The sequence below is a fragment of the Saccopteryx leptura genome, chromosome 11 (genome assembly GCF_036850995.1).
Source record: "Saccopteryx leptura isolate mSacLep1 chromosome 11, mSacLep1_pri_phased_curated, whole genome shotgun sequence".
Taxonomy (NCBI): domain Eukaryota; kingdom Metazoa; phylum Chordata; class Mammalia; order Chiroptera; family Emballonuridae; genus Saccopteryx; species Saccopteryx leptura.
The window spans coordinates 50,943,708-50,962,710 of record NC_089513.1 but is presented as its reverse complement, the minus strand read 5'-3'; the positions used below and the strand labels follow the sequence as shown (position 1 = coordinate 50,962,710).

General features: G+C 43.9%; 1 protein-coding gene across 8 annotated transcripts in view; it reads left to right on the top strand.

The window, feature by feature from the left end:
* The window catches only part of DLGAP1 (DLG associated protein 1), a 978,693-nt gene that overhangs the window by 899,119 nt on the left and 60,571 nt on the right, over window positions 1–19,003 (top strand). For 5 of the 8 annotated variants that reach the window (XM_066353619.1, XM_066353618.1, XM_066353625.1 and 2 more), the window contains 2 exons: window positions 1,626–1,999; window positions 11,983–12,074. In XM_066353619.1, coding sequence (XP_066209716.1) covers window positions 1,626–1,999; window positions 11,983–12,074 — 466 coding nt within the window. The remainder of the gene's footprint in view (window positions 1–1,625; window positions 2,000–11,982; window positions 12,075–19,003) is intronic. The other 3 variants (XM_066353621.1, XM_066353620.1, XM_066353626.1) reach the window with 1 other exon arrangement.

Sequence of the window (19,003 nt, the reverse complement as noted above, 5' to 3'; positions counted from 1 at the left end):
TTTTTTTTTTGCATTTTTCCAAAGCTGGATACAGGGAGGCAGTCAGACAGACTCCTACATGTGTCCAACATGCCCACCAGGGGGCGATGCTCTGCCCATCTGGGGCGTCGCTGTGTTGCATCCAGAGCCATCCTAGCACCTGAGGCAGAGGCCACAGAGCCATCCTCAGTGCCCGGGCCATCTTTGTTCCAGTGGAGCCTTGGCTGCGGGAGGGGAAGAAAGAGACAGAGAGAAAGGAGAGGGGGAGGGGTAGAGAAGCAGATGGGCACTTCTCCTGTGTCCCCTGGCCGGGAATCGAACCGGGGACTGAGCGCACGCCAGGCCGACGCTCTACCACTGAGTCAACCGGCCAGGGCCTAAACATAAGTCTTTAGAAAGCTGGTTGAGGAATTGCTCTTTGCTGGCAGGGAGTTCTCAATGGGCGCTTAATAATTCGTTTCGATCTGTATTTTCCTATATTGTACTTCGCAAGTGCAAAAGCTGAAAATCAGTGTTCAAAGCTTCTTCAAGACCCTGTGGATTCTGATCAGATGGTTGGTTAGAGGGCCTGGTGGCTGCTACAGCTGGAACCTCAGGAGGACCTGAGCTCAAGTACACAGGTTCAAAAAGGACACCTCCCTGTGCAGATTCGGGTCCTGATCAAGTTGCCCTGAGGACAACACGTTAGAAAGTGGACTCAAATAAACCTCACATGCACAGACTGATTTATAAAGTAGTGTGTACATTTATTTTCAAATAGGATACTTTGGTGTAGTGTATTCTCTCTCACTAGGTAGTTCAGCTCAGATATAACAACCAAAAACTCCAGAACATAGGTTTGTATACTGAGCATCTTCCAGAATGAAGGGTGGGGGTGAGGAGAGAGGAAGGAAGGAAGGAAAAACTGGATGTTGTTAAAAGCACACTACAGAAGCTATGATAACATGCTGTACACCCCCCACGCTCTACCCAGGCACCTCATACTGTTATAGCAGCGGTTCTCAACCTGTGGGTCGCGACCTCGGCGGGGGTCGAACGACCAAAACACAGGGGTCGCCACCGAATTCCGATGGCTTTAGGCGACCCCTGTGTTTTGGTCGTTCGACCCCCGCCGGGGTCACGACCCACAGTCTGAGAACCACTGTGTTATAGGGATTATACGTGCTTAGTCTCCACGCTTTCCTTCTTTTCCCAGTGTTTATTATCAACCATCAGAATCTTCTTTAATGAAGTCCTTTGTTAAATATTACCTATATTTAATGTTTTTCTGAGAAGGCAGAGACTACCCTGGACTTACACATGTGTATATATTATTTCTCAGGGTTTACCATTGCTTGGGAAGATTTCTACAGATGGCTAATCATCTCTATTTTAGGTTGATTCATATTGATTTCCATTTCAGAAACTTTGATCTCAGAGGTTGGTGTTTTCTGATTTTTTGTCCCCTCAATTTGTGGGGGTTTCACCTCATGGAGGACCCTAAGGGCGCAAGCAGGAATCTCACTTAGCCTATCAATGGATTTGTGTTCATGTTAAATGTCTTAGTGTGTTTCATGTGCCCTAATTTTCAATGGGCGTCAGTTACAGTATCAGGAATGAAAACCCCCTGCAGAAATCACAGTGTCTTTGTTTTCACTGTCTTCCAGTGTCATCTTGCATTACAACATATAAGAAGACACCACCTCCAGTCCCACCCAGAACTACCACGAAACCTTTCATTTCTATCACAGCTCAGAGTAGCACAGAGTCTGCGCAGGATGCCTACATGGATGGACAGGGCCAGCGAGGAGATATTATCAGCCAGTCTGGACTGAGCAACTCCACGGAGAGCCTGGACAGTATGAAGGCTCTGACGGCCGCCATTGAAGCCGCAAACGCCCAGATCCACGGCCCCGCAAGTCAGCACATGGGCAACAACCCTGCCACCGTCACCACCACGACCACCATAGCCACCATCACTACAGAGGACAGGAAGAAGGATCACTTTAAGAAAAATCGATGCCTGTCTATTGGAATACAGGTAACAGCCTCCCTTTCTGTCCTTTGAGAGAGGAACCCAGAACTAACAAAATGTAACTTTTTATTTTCTCAGATTTACTATCTTACCATGATGGAGGATATAGCTACATTTATTTAGAATCAGATTTTCAAATTATTGACTCTAGACTCCCTCCATGATTAAACATGAAAAAAAAAAATGAAGACATTTTGTCTATAAATGTTTTTAGCAATTATTATTTTTGTTCTCTAAATTGAATGTGGGGAGTCAAAGTATAGGATAATTAAACAAACATGACCATGGTCAAACATAAAGTGCCCTCAATTTCTAATGCACAGTTTGTGTAAGGTGTTTTTCCCTGCTGAGGAAGAAGGAAGGGGTGTAGCCACCAAGTGTGGATAAGCAAAAGCTTTATTGAATACAGCGCTTCTCGGATAAGATTCACTAGCCCGGGAGATGGAGGTCAGGAAGTCGTGCATGAAGAAACCTCGTGGGGCAAATTTAAAGGGATCCTCTAGGGCAGTGGTCCCCAACCCCTGGGCTGCAGATAGGTACCGGTCCGTGGGCCATTTGGTACTGGTCCGCAGAGAAAGAATAAATAACTTACATTATTTCTGTTTTATTTATATTTAAGTCTGAACAATGTTTTCCTTTTAAAAAATGACCAGATTTCCTCTGTTACATCTGGCTAAGACTCACTCTTGACACTTGTCTCAGTCACGTGATACATTTATCTGTCCCACCCTAAAGGCTGGTCCATGAAAATATTTTCTGACATTAAACCAGTCCGTGGCCCCAAAAAGGTTGGGGACCACTGCTCTAGGGAAGTCGAGCTAATATGACATAGCAAAATCTCACTGGCTGACAGCCAGCCACTTTTTCCCAAGGGATACCTAGGAAGTTTCTTTTGGTGCTCCCGAGTGTGGGTGGTCCTAGCCAAAGTTCTTGGATCTGGGTTCCTCACGTGACCGTCCCCCATTGCTGGCCACCCCACATTCTGATCTTTTGGTGTTAATTAGGGACACCGCTTATTCATCCGGCTACTTCCTGCTGATCAGGGACATCATTTGGAGGGGGAGATCGGCAGGTGGTGGCTTTGAGGGTGTCAGGAGGAACATCTGTTTGGCTATGAGTTGAGAAACTTCGCGGATGCGGTTCTGTAAGAATTTTAAAAAGAGGAGCAAATGTGAGTTATACGCTGATAATTAGAAGAAGATTTAGGATAGGGGCAGCCCAGGTGAAGATGGGTGGCTGCCATTAGGAGATAAGCAGGTTGTAAGAGGAGAGATTTTTGCTTAATTTTTCTCGCAGATGGTTGAGGAGATTGAAGCTTTTTTCATCAGGCCACTCTCAATATCTTTTTTTTTTTTTTTTTTTTTATTCATTTTATAGAGGAGAGGGAGAGACAGAGAGAGAGAGAGAGAGGAGAGACAGAGAGAGAGAAGGGGGGAGGAGCTGGAAGCATCAACTCCCATATGTGCCTTGACCAGGCAAGCCCAGGGTTTCGAACCGGTGACCTCAGCATTTCCAGGTCGACGCTTTATCCACTGCGCCACCACAGGTCAGGCATGGCCACTCTTACTGAGCAGCATTGCTCCCTGCTTCAGCTCACTCTGGCGGCAGGTTCCTGGTGGGAGGGACAGGAGCATCAGGAGGGTCTGCAGGGCCCAACCTTTTGGTGAGCCGGAGACAGGTAGGGCCCAGTGGTTCTGACTGCCAGCGATCCTGCATAGGAGCAAGCTTGAGGTGAGAGACATAGTTAGAAATGAAGGTAGCATTGATTATGGGGGAGCCCTTGGTAGTGAGGAAGCCCCTTTCCTTCTAGAGGGCAGAGTGGCTGTGGGTGATAAGAAAAGCATATTTAGAGTCAGTATATATGGTTACGCATTTTCCCTGGGCCAGAGTGAGTGCCCGCATGAGGGCAATTAGCTCTGCTTTCTGGGAGGTGGTGCCCTCTGGCAGCTGTTGAGCTTCTAGGGTGGAGGGGGTGGTGACCACTGCGTAGGCCGCCCGTCGTCGTCCGTCGGGTCCCTGTACAGAGCTCCCATCTACAAAGAATATTGGATCTGGATCTTTTAAAGGGGAATCTGATAATTCATCTCGGGGTCTGTTGAGGATATCTATTAGCTCTGTACAAGAGTGGGTGGGTTCTGGAAGTGACGTTGGAACTGGCAGTAGAGCGGCTGGGTTGAATCGGGGAGAGGGCAAAAGAGTGACTGAAGGTTTTTGATGAACAGGAGGTGGAATTCTTATAGGCGGGAAGGACTTAACAGAGAAAGAGATTTGTGCGAAAGGAGGTCAGTGAGCCTGTGGGAGGAGAGGACAGTGATGGGTTGGGGAAGGGTGAGCTTAGTAGCCTCCTTGGTGAGTTCAGCTGCTGTGCCCAGTGCCCAGAGGCAGGGCTGCCAACCTTTGACGGTGGTGAACAATTGTTCAGAGAGGTATGCCACGGGGCGGTATGTGGGCCCCACAGGTTGAGTCAGTACTCCAACAGCATTACCGTGTTTTTCATCAGTGAAAAGGTGGAAGGGGCGTCTGGGGTCAGGTAAAGTGAGAGGGGAAGAGGAAAAGAGGGTGTCTCGAAGGGTAGAGAAAGCCCTTTTGACGGTGTTGGAAGATGTGAGAGGTCCCGTGGGAGTCTCTTTTGCAGCCTCGTAGAGGGGTTTGGCTAAGAGAGCACAATTGGGAATCCAGTGTTTAAAGAAGCCCATCAGACCAAGGAAAGAAAAAATGTGATCGGTGGTAGGTGGTTGGAGACTGCAGAGGGTCTGAGTTCGATCTAGGGTGAGACCTCGGGTAGTGGGGGTTAAGGCGATGCCCAGACAGACTACAGACTGAGAGTGAAGTTGAGCCTTAGCAGGGGAGACACGATACCCCTTCACGTCAAGGAAGTTAAGAAGGGTGGAGGTGTGTTCTCTGCAGGCAGGCAAGGAGGGGCTGCAGAGGAGTAAGTCATCTACATATTGTAAGAGAGTACTAGTCTCGAGATTGCATGTAGCTAAATCCCGAGCCAGCGCCTGTCCAAACAGGTGAGGGCTGTCCCTGAACCCCTGGAGTAAGACAGTCCACATAAGCTGCTGGGCTGCATTAGTGTCTGGGTCAGTCCAAGTAAAGGCAAACAGAAAGTAAGAGTCAGGGTGTAGAGGAATGATAAAGAAGGCATTCTTGAGATCTAGGACTGTGAAGTGAGTGGCGTCTGAGGGAATGTGTGAGTAATGTGTAAGGATTAGGGACTACTGGATGGAGGGGAATCACTGCCTCATTGATTAGGCGTAAGTCTTGTACGAGGCGATAAGCTCCTGAAGGTTTTCAAACAGGAAGGATGGGGGTGTTGCAGGGAGAGTCCATGGGGATGAGTAAGCCTGGTTTAAGAGGTGGGTAATTATTGGTTTAAGGCCCTGGCAGTGACTTGCTGAAATAGGGAATTGGGGTCTAGATGGGAATTGGGAGGGATTCTTTAAGCGGATGTGTACAGGTGGGTGGTGGGTTGCTACCACAGGGGTAGAAGTGTCCTAGACTTGAGGGTTGACAACGTCTGGTGGAATAAGGGGTGTGACCGGGTTAAGGTGATCTGTGGAAGTGGGAGAGCCTTCAGCCAGGAGTGGTAGGAGTAGGTGGGAAGATGCTGTCGGGGATGTTGTCAGCTGGATAGTGGCTCCGAGACTTTATAGAATGTCCCGACCCAGGAGGGGTACAGGACACGATGGCATGACTAAGAAAGAGTGCGAAAGGGGATTCTGTCCAAACTTCATGTCAGGGGTAGCATGCAAAGAGGAAAAGAAGGGGTCCCGTCAACTCCTATAACCGAGACCTGTGAGGGAACTAAAGGTCCAGAGTGTGATAACAAAACAGAGAAGGTAGCCCCCATGTCCACAAGAAATGAGATGGACTTACCCGCTACCTGTAACATCACCCGTGGCTCAGATAGAGTGATGGGGTCTCCGAGCCTGGGCCGCATCAGCCATCCATCGGGCCTAGGAGTTCGAACCATGGGCCCGTCTGGCTAGCTTGGCCTCCCATCTGAGTGGCCTGTCCTCCACGTAGAGACGTTAAGGATGAGCCTGTTGCCCAAAGCAGGCAGTCACTCTGCCAGTGACTGGGCTGCTTGCAATTAGGGCAGGGTTTAGTGGGTGGCCTCTGGCAGGGGCACTGCCGGGACCAATGACCCTCCTTGCCACATTTAAAGCAAGCTCCTGGTGGAGATCCTCTTTGCAGCCCGACTTAGGTCGAGAACCTTCTGTGCCTTGCCCCTGTTGCTCTGCTGGCCTTAGGTCTGCCACAAGAGCCTGGGTTTGGAGTGTTACCTTCTGCTGCATGTGGGCCTGGAGAACAGCCTTGGCCTTTTCCTACTAGCCGTGACTATTAAAAACTTTAAATGCCATGTTCACAGGTCCCGGATAAGGGTTTGGGGGTTAGAATAAAAGGAGGGGGCTCTTGGGGGGGTCCGGCACCCAGATCCAGCAGGAAACACTGGAGTCAGAGGCAGGACAGAGCCAATGGCTGGTGGAGGGTGACTTGATGGAGGAGGGGCTTAAGAACACAGTGGAGAAGGGAGGAGCCCTGGCCAGCAGGGGAGGAGAGAGAATGGTATTTGCAGGTGAATGAGAAACAGGATCCTGCGAAGGGAGGGGGCTCTTGGAGGGGAGAGACCGAGCAAAAGAGGTCCGCAGAGGGACGAGAGAGGGGTTCCAAGAGAGGGGCGCCCTGGGGGTCAGGCAGGAGCGGGAGAGAGTTGGGGTCGGGTGAAGGAGGAAAGATTAGGAGCGGAGGTTTTAGGTGAGGTTTCTCTGGCCAGAAAGGGCCTGCGTGGTAGAACAGGCGGCTTAGAGAGCGCAAATAATTAGAAACCCTGAATGTAAGGGATCTCCAACCAGTTCCCAGCTTTTTTGGCAATAAATTGGTGAGGGGGTTAAAACCGAAAGTTCCTTCAGGAGGCTACCTGGTTCAATAATCCAGTGGGTTCTGTGGCCTGGCCACAGCGGAGAAGAAGAACAGTTTCTTCTTCTTTAGGGAGGGAGAGATTTCGGATAAGGCAATTCCAGAAGTGTTTTTGGATTTTCCTGTGCCCTCAGTCCTCGGAGTGGTCAGAAATGAGCACTGGCATCCTGCAACTCAATCTCAGGCCACCGACGGTTAAATAAAGTGGATGTGCTCGGAACGTCTCCATGGGCTCAAACGCACTCAGAAGGGAATGGAAAGAGGTCCCTGACGCAGCTGCAGTTTCGGACAGGGAGTCTTGGTGGAAAGAACTGAGGGGAGGCTGCAGGCAGGGGACTTACCGCACTGTGCACTGAAGTGGGTGGAAGGTCAAAGGTCCTGGTTCTTTCTCAGAGGGGAAGGGAAGAGGAGTGGTCCTTGTGGACTTCAACTCCTCCCGGGTTTTCAACACCAAAATGTAAGGTATTTTTCCCCACCTAGGAAGAAGGAAGGGGCTTAGCCACCAAATGTGGATATGCAAAGGCTTTATTGAATATAGCACTTCTTGGACGAGATTCACTGGCCCGGGAGATGGAGGTCAGGAAATTGCACATGGAGAAATGTTGTGGGGCAAATTTAAAGGGATCGTCTAGGGAAGTCGAGCTAATATGACGCAGCAAAATCTCACTGGCTGACAGTTGCTTTTTTCCAAGGGATTCCTAGGAAGTTTCTTTTGGCGCTCCCAAGTGTGGGTGGTCCTAGCCAAAGTTCCTGGATCTGGGTTCCTCACGTGACCGTCCCCCATTGCTGACCACCCCACAGATTGATTCTCAATAAAGAAGTGGACATCTAAGAGTAACCTGGGTTAGGGGATTGTGTTACAATATGTTCAACACCCTTGAGTAACCAGATGAGAACAAAAATGTGAGTTGTTCCTCTTAGCTTTGGGAGGGAGGAAGAGCAAACCCGAAGAGTCTGACGGCGTGGAAGGTGTTACTCAGATCACAGCATCAAGAGGAAAGAATGTGCAGCAGTTCCAGCATAATCGTTGGCTATTTAATCAAGCAATCTCCTAAAAATGCTAGATAATCCATCAGGTTTCTCAGTTCAGCTCACTATTTCCTGCTCCTCAAAGAAAACATCAAAGTGATTCTTGTGGCCCTGGCCGGTTGGCTCAGTGTTAGAGCGTCGGCCTGGCGTGCATAAGTCCCAGGTTCGATTCCCGGCCAGGGCACACAGGAGAAGCGCCGATCTGCTTCTCCACCCCTCCCCCTCTCCTTCCTCTCTGTCTCTCTCTTCCCCTCCCACAGCCGAGGCTCCATTGGAGCAAAGATGGCCCAGGCGCTGGGGATGGCTCCTTGGCCTCTGCCCCAGGCGCTAGAGTGGCTCTGGTCGCTACAGAGCAACGCCCCGGAGGGGCAGAGCATCGCCCCCTGGTGGGCAGAGCATTGCCCCTGGTAGGCGTGCTGGGTGGATCCCGGTCGGGCGCATGCGGGAGTCTGTCTGTCTCTCCCCATTTCCAGCTTCAGAAAAATAACAACAACAAAAAAAAAGTGATTCTTGTTTTTCACATCTGTTCACCTTGGCTTACCTTGCTGGGAATGTCCTTGTATCTGTGGAGAAGAGGCGTTCTTTCCCCCCAGTTTTGTTGTACCGTATCATTCTGCAGGCACTCTTTGACTAATAACCTCCTGATGTGGTGTCCAATAAATCTATCCACGCTGAATGAATGCTAGGGCACATCTAAAAGGTAGACATGGGGTACATTTTCACAACAATGATGTATTTTCACTGTATCTTCTGCAAAGTCCACTTTTAAAAGGTAATTAAACTTTCTCTAGTAGTGATGAGTCAAATGCTTTCTATAACCTGCGGGTTACCATAACACAAGTTATCAAGTTTCCTGAAAGAATTATAGCCCCAGTGTTTGGGACTAAATGCCACAGCAGGAGGCATGGGCCTAGAACCCACCTCCATCCCCACACCCTCGACATCTCACTAGAAGTCAATGCCCCTCCCACCACCCAAAGAATTTGGAAGAGTGGGGAAGTGCAGAGGCTGGTCCTCTGTGTCATTCTAGGCAAATTACTTCATCTTCCTAAGCCTAAACCCTCCACTAGTCCTCATAGGATTGGTTTGAGAATTAAGTTTACTAAATCCCACTTCCTATGGGGATACAGAGTTTCACTTTGGGATGATGAAAAAATTAGGAAACTGGATGATGGTAATGGTGGCACAGCAGTGTGAATGCACTTAATGCCCCTGAACTGCATGTTTTTAAATGGTCAAAATGGAAACTTGTATTTATATGTTACCACAATAAAAAGTCTATCTTAAAATACAAAGGGGAAAACAAATCTCAAAATGTAAACTAATAAATGGTAAATATATTAAAAAAATACCGTTATGTCAACTTCATTAACTATTAATTTAGTATTCATAAAAGTAAAATTCATAATAATGTCCTTATATTGGAAAATAATTTGCAGATTTACATAGCGGTTAAGAGCATGGATTCTGAAATCAAATTGCCTGTGTTGAAATTCTGGTTCTTCCATTTACCATGTTACTTCCAGCAAGTTATTCAACTTCTCTGAGCTTTAGTTTCCTCATCCTCTGTAATCTTATATATAAAACAGGGCTAATTATGTCACTAATCCCATAGACTGTTGAAAAGAGTAAATGAGCAAAACACTTAGAACAGTACTCAGTATATTCTAAGAACTCCATGTGTATTAAAAAATATTTTCCAAAGGAAGAACAAATTTGCTTTTATTTGCAGATAATATGCACGTCCACCTAGAAAATCTAATGGAAACCACAGAAAACTATTAGAATTCATGGAGTAAAACAGTATAATATAAATATTTTTAAAAATCAATAACTTTTAAATATATTATTAATAAACAGAAAATGTAACGCAGTATAAAAAAGTCCATTCACAATAGTAATAAAAACTATAAAACAACAGGATTAAGCTTCACAAAGAATAGATAACACCTACCTAATATCTAAAAACAAGTTTATTTGTATTTTAATACCTCAAAATAACCTAGAGACTTTTAGAGTTTTTAAAATTACATTTAAAAGAAATAATTACAGGATGAGACTTGCCAGGAAAAATATCAAGATTTATTATGAGCCCTGGCTTGATAGCTCAGTTGGTTAGAGCATTGTCCCAAAGTGCAGAGGTTGCCGGTTCAATCCCTAGTCAGGACACATATAGGAACAGATTGATGTTCCTCTCTCTCTCTCTCTCTCTCTCTCTCTCTCCCTTCCTTTCTCTAAAATCAATAAAATAAACATGAAAAATATTTATTATGCAATTATATTAGGAAAAAAAGAGAGAGAGAAGCAATAAGACTAGTAGATCAATTGACGAAAAACAGGCCTATATCTATGGGAATAGTACAGGGTAAAGTTGGCATCTCAAATGAAAAGATTAATTAGTAGGAGCCAGTTCAATTGGTGATGGGGGTGGTGGGAGGAAATGTTAGAGCTCTACTTTATATATTACACAAAAACACTTTAGGATAGTGGATTTAAAAATTAAACATGGACCTGTGGTGGCACAGTGGATAAGGTGTAGACCTGGAATGCTGAGGTCACCAGTTTGAAGCCCTGGGCTTGCCCAGTCAAGGCACATATGAGAAACAACTACTACTAGTTGATACTTCCCATTCCTCCCCACCTTCTTTCTCTCACTCTTCTCTTTAAAAATCAATCAATAAAATATTTTTTAAAAATCAAACATGAAAAAAATGATGGGATAAAAATAAATACAGGAGAACTTTAAAAAATATACTCAAGATAAAGGAAGCCTTTCTAAACTATAACAGCTAGATTAATTACATAGTAATTTAAAATTCTCTATAATGAATGACAAAATTTAAAAGACAAATAATAAATGGGAAAATACATTTACTGTATATATAACCAGCAAAGGGTTATTAAGGGTCATAAGCTATAAAGAGATCCAATAATTTCTACTCTAAGAATTTTCCCAATCAACAGTTGCACAATTATCAATATTTTACAGATATGTATGAACTATTAATTATAGTACTATTTTTAATAGCAGAAAAGAGAAAATTACCTTGATGTCCATGTGGATTGCATGGTCATTAAAACAAATATTTATGTAACAAAAAAAAATACTAAGTTAGAAATACATTTGCTAGCATGGTAAAATGTCCAAAAGATAGCAGTATTAATGAATAAAGCAAATTGCAGATTTATAAAATATATAGTATAATCTTATCTGTATAAATTTAGTATTAATAATCATTTTATATGTAGTATTAGATATATTAAGAGATGATCAAATATGTATCAAATAATTGACAGTAATTCTTGGGGGACTTCAGCTTTTACATGATATATAATGTATTTCCAATTATATAAAATTTTAATTTTATATAACTTACATTAAATCGATTTTATAGTTAATTGAAAACAATTTATTTAATACAGTGAAAAAAAGAAATAAACTTATTTGCTCTAAGTAGCATAAACTTTATTTCAAATTTGGCTTAAGCCTCATTTGTCACACAGGATCTCAGTTATGTATGGACACATTTTCTTTATGAATTGTGTAGAAACTGTGGAGTAATAATCAAACCCATTTCCTTAGTCTAAGGGAAAAGAAAATGAAGATACTCTATAGTTTACCTTAATAAGGTAAATACCTAAATCTCCCAATGTCAATAATTCTAACTAAAATAAATTTTCTTTCTTTTGTATTTTGTATTTTGTTATCTGCAGACTCAAAACTTCCAAGAACGTGTTTCAATGTAGCTCTTCGTTCTAACATAGTGATTATAGGTATACAAATCTATGGTGGTGTCATACACACTTATTAGCCACCGTTTAAGTGATTACAACCGCATTTTACAAAGATCAGGAGGGTCAAAGTGCATGTTATAATGCAGTGATGGTGCTCAGTAAATACAAAAATATCGAGGAAAAGTTTTCAAAATCACAAAATATTCTAGTAGAGTACAGCTGTTTCTAATGAAATGTGACATTTGTTTTTCAAGTGAGATAACTAAAATGGAGCACGTCTATTTATTTGATTATTTCTTTAGGTGGATGATGCTGAAGAACCTGACAAAACAGGGGAAAATAAAGCACCCAGTAAGTTCCAGTCCGTAGGAGTGCAAGTAGAAGAAGAGAAGTGGTGAGTCCACATGCATCTGTCCTCTTTTGTCTTCATGTTGGCATGTATGGTAGAAGTATTTTTTCCCGTGATAAACCAACAAGATTCAATGATATTTTCCATTAACTTTGGGAGCATTTAGAGGTTGAGCTTGAAACAATATTAGCTGATTTTCTCCTATACTTTAATAATAGAAACCACTCCATTTAAGTTTTAGCTGGAATAGTAGAATACATATACATAAACACTGTGTATACTACTGTTCTGTTACAAAACTGTTCCCTTTCAAAAATCCTTCCTATTTGGCACTGTTGATTTTTAATAAAAGAGGACTTATCCGGCCCTGGCTGGTTGGCTCAGTGGTAGAGCGTCGGCCTGGCGTGTGGAAGTCCCAGGTTCAATTCCCGGCCCGGGCACACAGGAGAAGAGCCCATCTGCTTCTCCACCCCTCCCCCTCTCCTTCCTCTCTGTCTCTCTCTTCCCCTCCCGCAGCCGAGGCTCCATTGGAGCAGAGATGGCCCGGGCGCTGGGGGTGGCTCCTTGGCCTCTGCCCCAGGTGCTAGAGTGGCTCTGGTCACAACAGAGCGACGCCCCTGAGGGGCAGAGCCCCCTGGTGGGCAGAGCGTTGCCCCCTGGTGGTTGTGCCGGGTGGATCCCGGTGGGGTGCATGCGGGAGTCTGTCTGACTGTCTCTCCCCGTTTCCAGCTTCAGAAAAAAAATAATAAAATAAAATTAAATTAAATTAAAAAAAGAGGACTTATTCCTTTTTTTCCCTTAGCACTTAATAGTGTCTGGTGTTTAGTATGCACAGAATGAATGATAAATAATGAGTGAATGCATGAATGACGAAAGGGAAAAAGAAAAAATTCCTTATCATTACCCTGACTCACCTATTCCTTTAGTTTGCTCTTTAAAATAAGCTTACTCTGCCCTGGCCAGTTGGCTCAGTGGTAGAGCGTCGGCCTGGCGTGCAGGAGTCCTGGGTTCGATTCCCAGCCAGGGCACACAGGAGAAGCGCCCATCTGCTCCTCCACCCCTCCCCCTCTCCTTCCTCTCTGTCTCTCTCTTCCCCTCCCACAGCCAAGGCTCCATTGGAGCAAAGTTGGCCCAGGAACTGAGGATGGCTCTATGGCCTCTGCCTCTGGCGCTAGAATGGCTCTGGTTGCACAGAGCAACACCCCAGATGGGCAGAGCATCGCCCCCTGGTGGGCATGCCGGGTGGATCCCGGTCAGGCGCATGCGGGAGTCTGTCTGACTGCCTCCCCGTTTCCAACTTCAGAAAAATACAAAAAAATAAAATAAGCTTACTCTGGAGTCATAATATCTAGAAATGGGAAATTTAGAGATGCAGAAGATCACAGAATCCAGAAGATATTTTTGAGGTCAGTACATTTTTCCCCTCTCTCGCACCCCCTGGTAACCACTTCACTTTTATCTATGTCCACGAGTCTCAGGTCAGTACATTTATTTTATAAATGAGAACTTGATCCAGAGAAGTATATGAGTTTCTCAATCAAACAGTGAGGACTGTAATGTGTAGAACTATATTTTATACCCATAGCTTCCAGGACTGTGATTTGCACATACTAAATATACAGCAAATGTTGGTAAATGGAGTAACACTGAAGTTATGATAGAAAAAAGGGCACTGTATTATAAATCAGGGCATCATCTCAACTTGACCACTAGTTTTCTGTATGTTAATTGGGAGGAATCAGTTAAATGTTATCCATCCATCCATCCATCCATCCATCATCCATCTGTTCAATAAATATGTATGGAATGTCTCCTGTTTGCAAGGTTAAACAGTAATATATACTGAAACAATGAAGTCATGCATCAGTTAATGGAAGGAATTCTGTTTTAGAGCCTCCTGGTATTGACACCGCCCTTGCATCTAAGAGGTTTTCTATATAACTGTATTTTATTTAATTATAGCATGCCAGAAGCCCAGAAAAAATGGTGTAACTCTTCTGGAAACCAATATGACAAAATTGGCAACAGTGATATATATACCCATAGACCAAGTAATCACATTTATTGGGTTTTCCTGAATGAAGTCAGTCAATGGAAGGGAAACAGTTGTGGAAGATTATCTACTATTGTAAAAGAAAAATATTAACTATCAAAGGCAAATAGAATGCTTTTGTAAAGTATAGCACATTATCACCAAGGTAGAATATTATACAGCTATTAAATATAATTTGTAAAAAAGATACGGAAACATTACCATGTTAAGTGAAAAAGATGAACACATAATACCCATGTATAATATTCACAAAGATAGACAAGAAATGAAATGTAATCTGTAAAAATGGCAAGTTTAGAAGTGTTTTTTTCCTTTTACTCTAAAATGTTTACTAATTGTATTTACTGCAACTTTTAATAGTCATTATTTTTAAGCCAACCCTCTGGTACATGTTTCTTTAATAAAGTGTTTCAGATTTTTTTTTTAATGTAAACTTAGGAGACACAAAAGATCTCATGGTAAGGAAATATATTTCTTCTTTCTCCAGGATCCTGACTTGCTTGTTTTCCTCAGTGGTGTAGTGTTAGACTCTTGAACCAGAACACCTAGATTCCATTTTTGGCTCTGCCACATAGTAGCTGAGGGCACTTGATCAAATAACTGAATACCGGCTTGACCTGTGATGGAGCAGTGGATAAAGCGTCGACCTAAAAAGTTGAGGTCCTCAGTTTGAAACCCAGGGCTTGCCTGGTCAAGGCACATATGGGAGTTGATGCTTCTGCTCCTCCCCTTTCTCTCTCTCTCTCTCTCTCTCTCTCTCTCTCTCTCTCTCGCTCTCCCCTGTTCTCTAAAAATGAATAAGTAAAATATAAAAAAATAAATAACTCAATACCATTGTGCCTTGGTTTCCTTATAAATGAAAAGGGTAATAATCAGTTTCTGGTCCAGCATATAAGGAGCTTAGATGTCACCGTTCTGTCTTAATAACAAGTTAAAGATGAAAAAATTGAAAAAATCAAGAACTCTTCATGCCCTGGCTGGATGGCTTGATTAGTTAGAGCAGGGGTCGGGAAACTTTTTGGCTGAGAGAGCCATGAACGCCACATATTTTAAAATGTAATTCCGTGAGGGCCATACAACGACCTGTGTACATTAAGCATTATCCAATAAAAATTTGGTGTTGTCCCGGAGGACAGCTGTGATTGGCTTCAGCCACCCGCAACCATGAACATGAGTGGTAGGAAATGAATGGATTGTAATACATGAGAATGTTTTATATTTTTAATGTTATTATTATTTTTATTAAAGATTTGTCTGTGAGCCAGGTGCAGCTATCAAAAGAGCCACATCTGGCTTGCGAGCCATAGGTTCCTGACGCCTGAGTTAGAGTGTCCTCCAGAAGCATAGAGGTTGCCAGTTCAATCCCTAGTCAGGCACAGACAGGAACAGATCAATGTTTCTGTCTGTCTGTCTCTCTCTCTCTCCCCACCTTCCTCTCTCTAAAATAAATCAAATAAATATTTTTTTTAAAAAAAGGAACTCTTCTTAAATTGGTCAGAGAAGTGAAGTCACAAAGCAAACCACTGCCCCTGAAATTGGAGAGGTAAGACACACAGATACAAAGAGTCAGAATCACAACTTACTATAGTATAACCCAAAAGCAGAGCCCTCTGTGGGAACCAGTATTAGGGCAGGAAAACCTAAACTATAATTAACAAATTGCTGGAGGCTCAGTGTGGACAAGTCTGAGAGTCAAAAACTTCAGGGGACCCAATTATGGGGAGGGACACCACACTTCTGGGTGTGTTACCTCCAGGAACTTGACCAGCTCCTCACAGTGAATATCAGAGAAACATCCCCTGTGCTAGAAGCAGAGAAAGGGTGAAGGAACCATTTTTAAATAAACCAGAACATTTTGTTTTTTAACAGGTCTGCTCTCAGGAGAAACTATTTTAACAGAGCCTAGCTTCCCAGGGTTTTGTCATAGCTTAACCTGCCTGGAGGCAGGGAAATACCTAACTCTAACCCCCTCTATCCATTCTGTCTCACAGAAAGGGGAGAAGCTGAGAAGCAGTGTTAAAGGCATAGCCTCAATAAAAGACAGAACTGTTCAATCAGGGTGCTTCCCCTCCCCATCTCACCTCACCACATAATAAGAGGCCTGCTCACTACAGTCCTTTTACGCAGGACATCATGTCTACTTCTCAACGATAATTTATAAGGTTTACTAAAAAGTTAAAAAGAAAAGTTTGATGTGACTGAACAACCATTATAAACCAGAGTCATTTATGGCAAGAATTCTTCTAATTCTTAGACCAGGAATCTTTTTAAACTTATGGCAAATATGCTAAGGGCTTTAATGGAAGAAGTAGGCAGCATGCAAGCACAGATGGATAACGTAAGCAGAGGAATGGAAACTCTGAGGTAGGATGAAAAATAAATGCTAGGGATCAAAAACACTAATAGAAATGAAGAATGCCTTTGATGGATTCATCAGCAGACTAAACACAGCTGACGAAGAATCTCTGAGCTTGAGAGTCTTCAATAGATTCTTCAATAGAAACTTCCAAAACTGAAAAACAAAGAGAAAAAGAAAACTTTAAAAGAAATAACAGAATATACAAAAACCATGGTGCAGTTAGAGAAGGTATAGTATATGCATAATGAGAATACCAGAAGGAAAAGAGAGAAAGGAGCAAAAGTAGTATCTGAAGCAGTGGTGACTGAGAATTTCTCTGAATTGATGTCAGATACCAAACCACAGATCCAGGAAACTCAGAGAAGACCAAGCAGAATAAATGCTCAGTACACTTTACTTATACATATCAGATTCAAAGAAATCAAAAGGAAAATATCTTGAAAGAAGAGGGGAAAACCACCTTTCCTACAGAGGGGCAAAGATAAGAATTACATGCTACTAGGCCCTGGCCGGTTGGCTCAGTGGTAGAGCATTGGCCTGGCATGCGGGAGTCCCGGGTTCAATTCCCAGCCAGGGCACACAGGAGAAGCGCCCATCTGCTTCCACCCCGCCCCCTCTCCTTCCTCTCTGTCTCTCTCTTCCCCTCCTGCAGCCAAGGCACCATTGGAGCAAAGTTGGCCCGGGCACTGAGGATGGCTCTGTGGCCTCTGCCTCAGGTGCTAGAATGGCTCTGGTTACAACAGAGCGATACCCCAGATGAGCAGAGCATCGCCCCCTGGTGGGCATGCCAGCTGGATCCCAGTCGGGCGCATGCGGGAGTCTGACTGCCTCCCGTTTCCAACTTCAGAAAAATACAAAAAAAAAAAGAAAAAAGAATTACATGCTACTTTTCCTCAGAAACCACACAAGTAAGAGCATAAAATAAAGTATTTAAGATTCCAGAGGAAAAAAACCCACAAACCTTGATTTCTTTTTTTTTTTTTTCTTTCATTTTTCTGAAGCTGGAACAGGGAGAGACAGTCAGACAGACTCCCGCATGCGCCCAACCGGGATCCACCTGGCACGCCCACCAGGGGCGACGCTCTGCCCACCAGGGGGCAATGCTCTGCCCATCCTGGGCGTCGCCATGTTGCGACCAGAGCCACTCTAGCGCCTGAGGCAGAGGCCACAGAGCCATCCCCAGCGCCCGGGCCATCTTTGCTCCAATGGAGCCTTGGCTGCGGGAGGGGAAGAGAGAGACAGAGAGGAAAGCGCGGCGGAGGGGTGGAGAAGCATATGGGCGCTTCTCCTGTGTGCCCTGGCCGGAATCGAACCCGGGTCCTCCGCACGCTAGGCCGACGCTCTACCGCTGAGCCAATCGGCCAGGGCCTTGATTTCTGAATTCTGAAATTATCGTATAAAATGAAGGAAAAATAATGATTTCTTCAGACAAGCAAATATTGTGGTCCGGGCGCTGAGTATGGCTCCATGGCCTCTGCCTTAGGCGCTAGAATAGCTCCAGCCACAATGGAGCAACACCCCAGATGGGCAGAGCATCGCCCCCTGGTGGGCATTCCGGGTGGATCCCAGTCCGGCACTTGCGGGAGTCTGTCTGACTGCCTCCCAGCTTCTAACTTTGGAAAAATACTAAAAAAGAAAAAAAGTGAAAAAAGGAGTGAAATCTCAAGAAAGCAATTATACCATCTTTTCTTTAAAATAAGAAAAAAATGACTTCAGTTTTTAAATTGCACTCAGACATTTCCCTTGCAGTCAACTGTTCTCTTACCAATTATCAACCTGACATTTGTCCAGCACCAAGAATTTGAGATAATGCATTTAGCCAAACCTAGTAGCAACCCAAAAACTTCAAATGAGTCACCTTTGTCATGTTATTAAAGTAGAATATTTAATGATTTATTGAAGTATGTAGGATGGTCAGTTTCTCGGGAGTTAATTTATTTAAAATTCATTCTCCAAAGTGCTAGCAGACTCAGTTTTGTTCCTCTAAGGACACACTACAGTTAACCTCTGCAAAGTAAATAAGCATTTAATTTATGTTAATGATTGTTTTCTACCTCAGTAATTAGTTAGATCTCTGTCTCTAATTATAATTATTTTTTTAGTTTTGCTGGTAGTAATTCATTTAGGTATATTTTTTTTAGCACATAAGAGAGAGAAAGGGACAGACAGACAAGAAGGGACAGAGATGAGAAGCATCAATTCTTCGTTTTGGTACCTTCGTTGTTCATCGATTGCTTTCCATATGTGACTTGATGGGGAGGGAGGTGCTCTAGCCGTGCCAGTGACCCCTTGCTCAAGCCAGCAATCTTGGGCTTCAAGCCAGCGACCATGGGGTTTCAAATCTGGGTCCTCAGCATCCCAGGCCGATGCTCTAAAGACTGTGCCACCACCTGATCAGACTACATATGATCTTCAAAAGTAAAGCAGGACAGCTGAAATAATCTAATGACAGGGAATTTTTAAAAATCATCTAGTGATAAAGCTGAGACTGTTTTTTTCGCAATGAATGGCCAATACAATCCATCTCTTTCTTTTCCAAATAAACAGACTAATACTCACTAG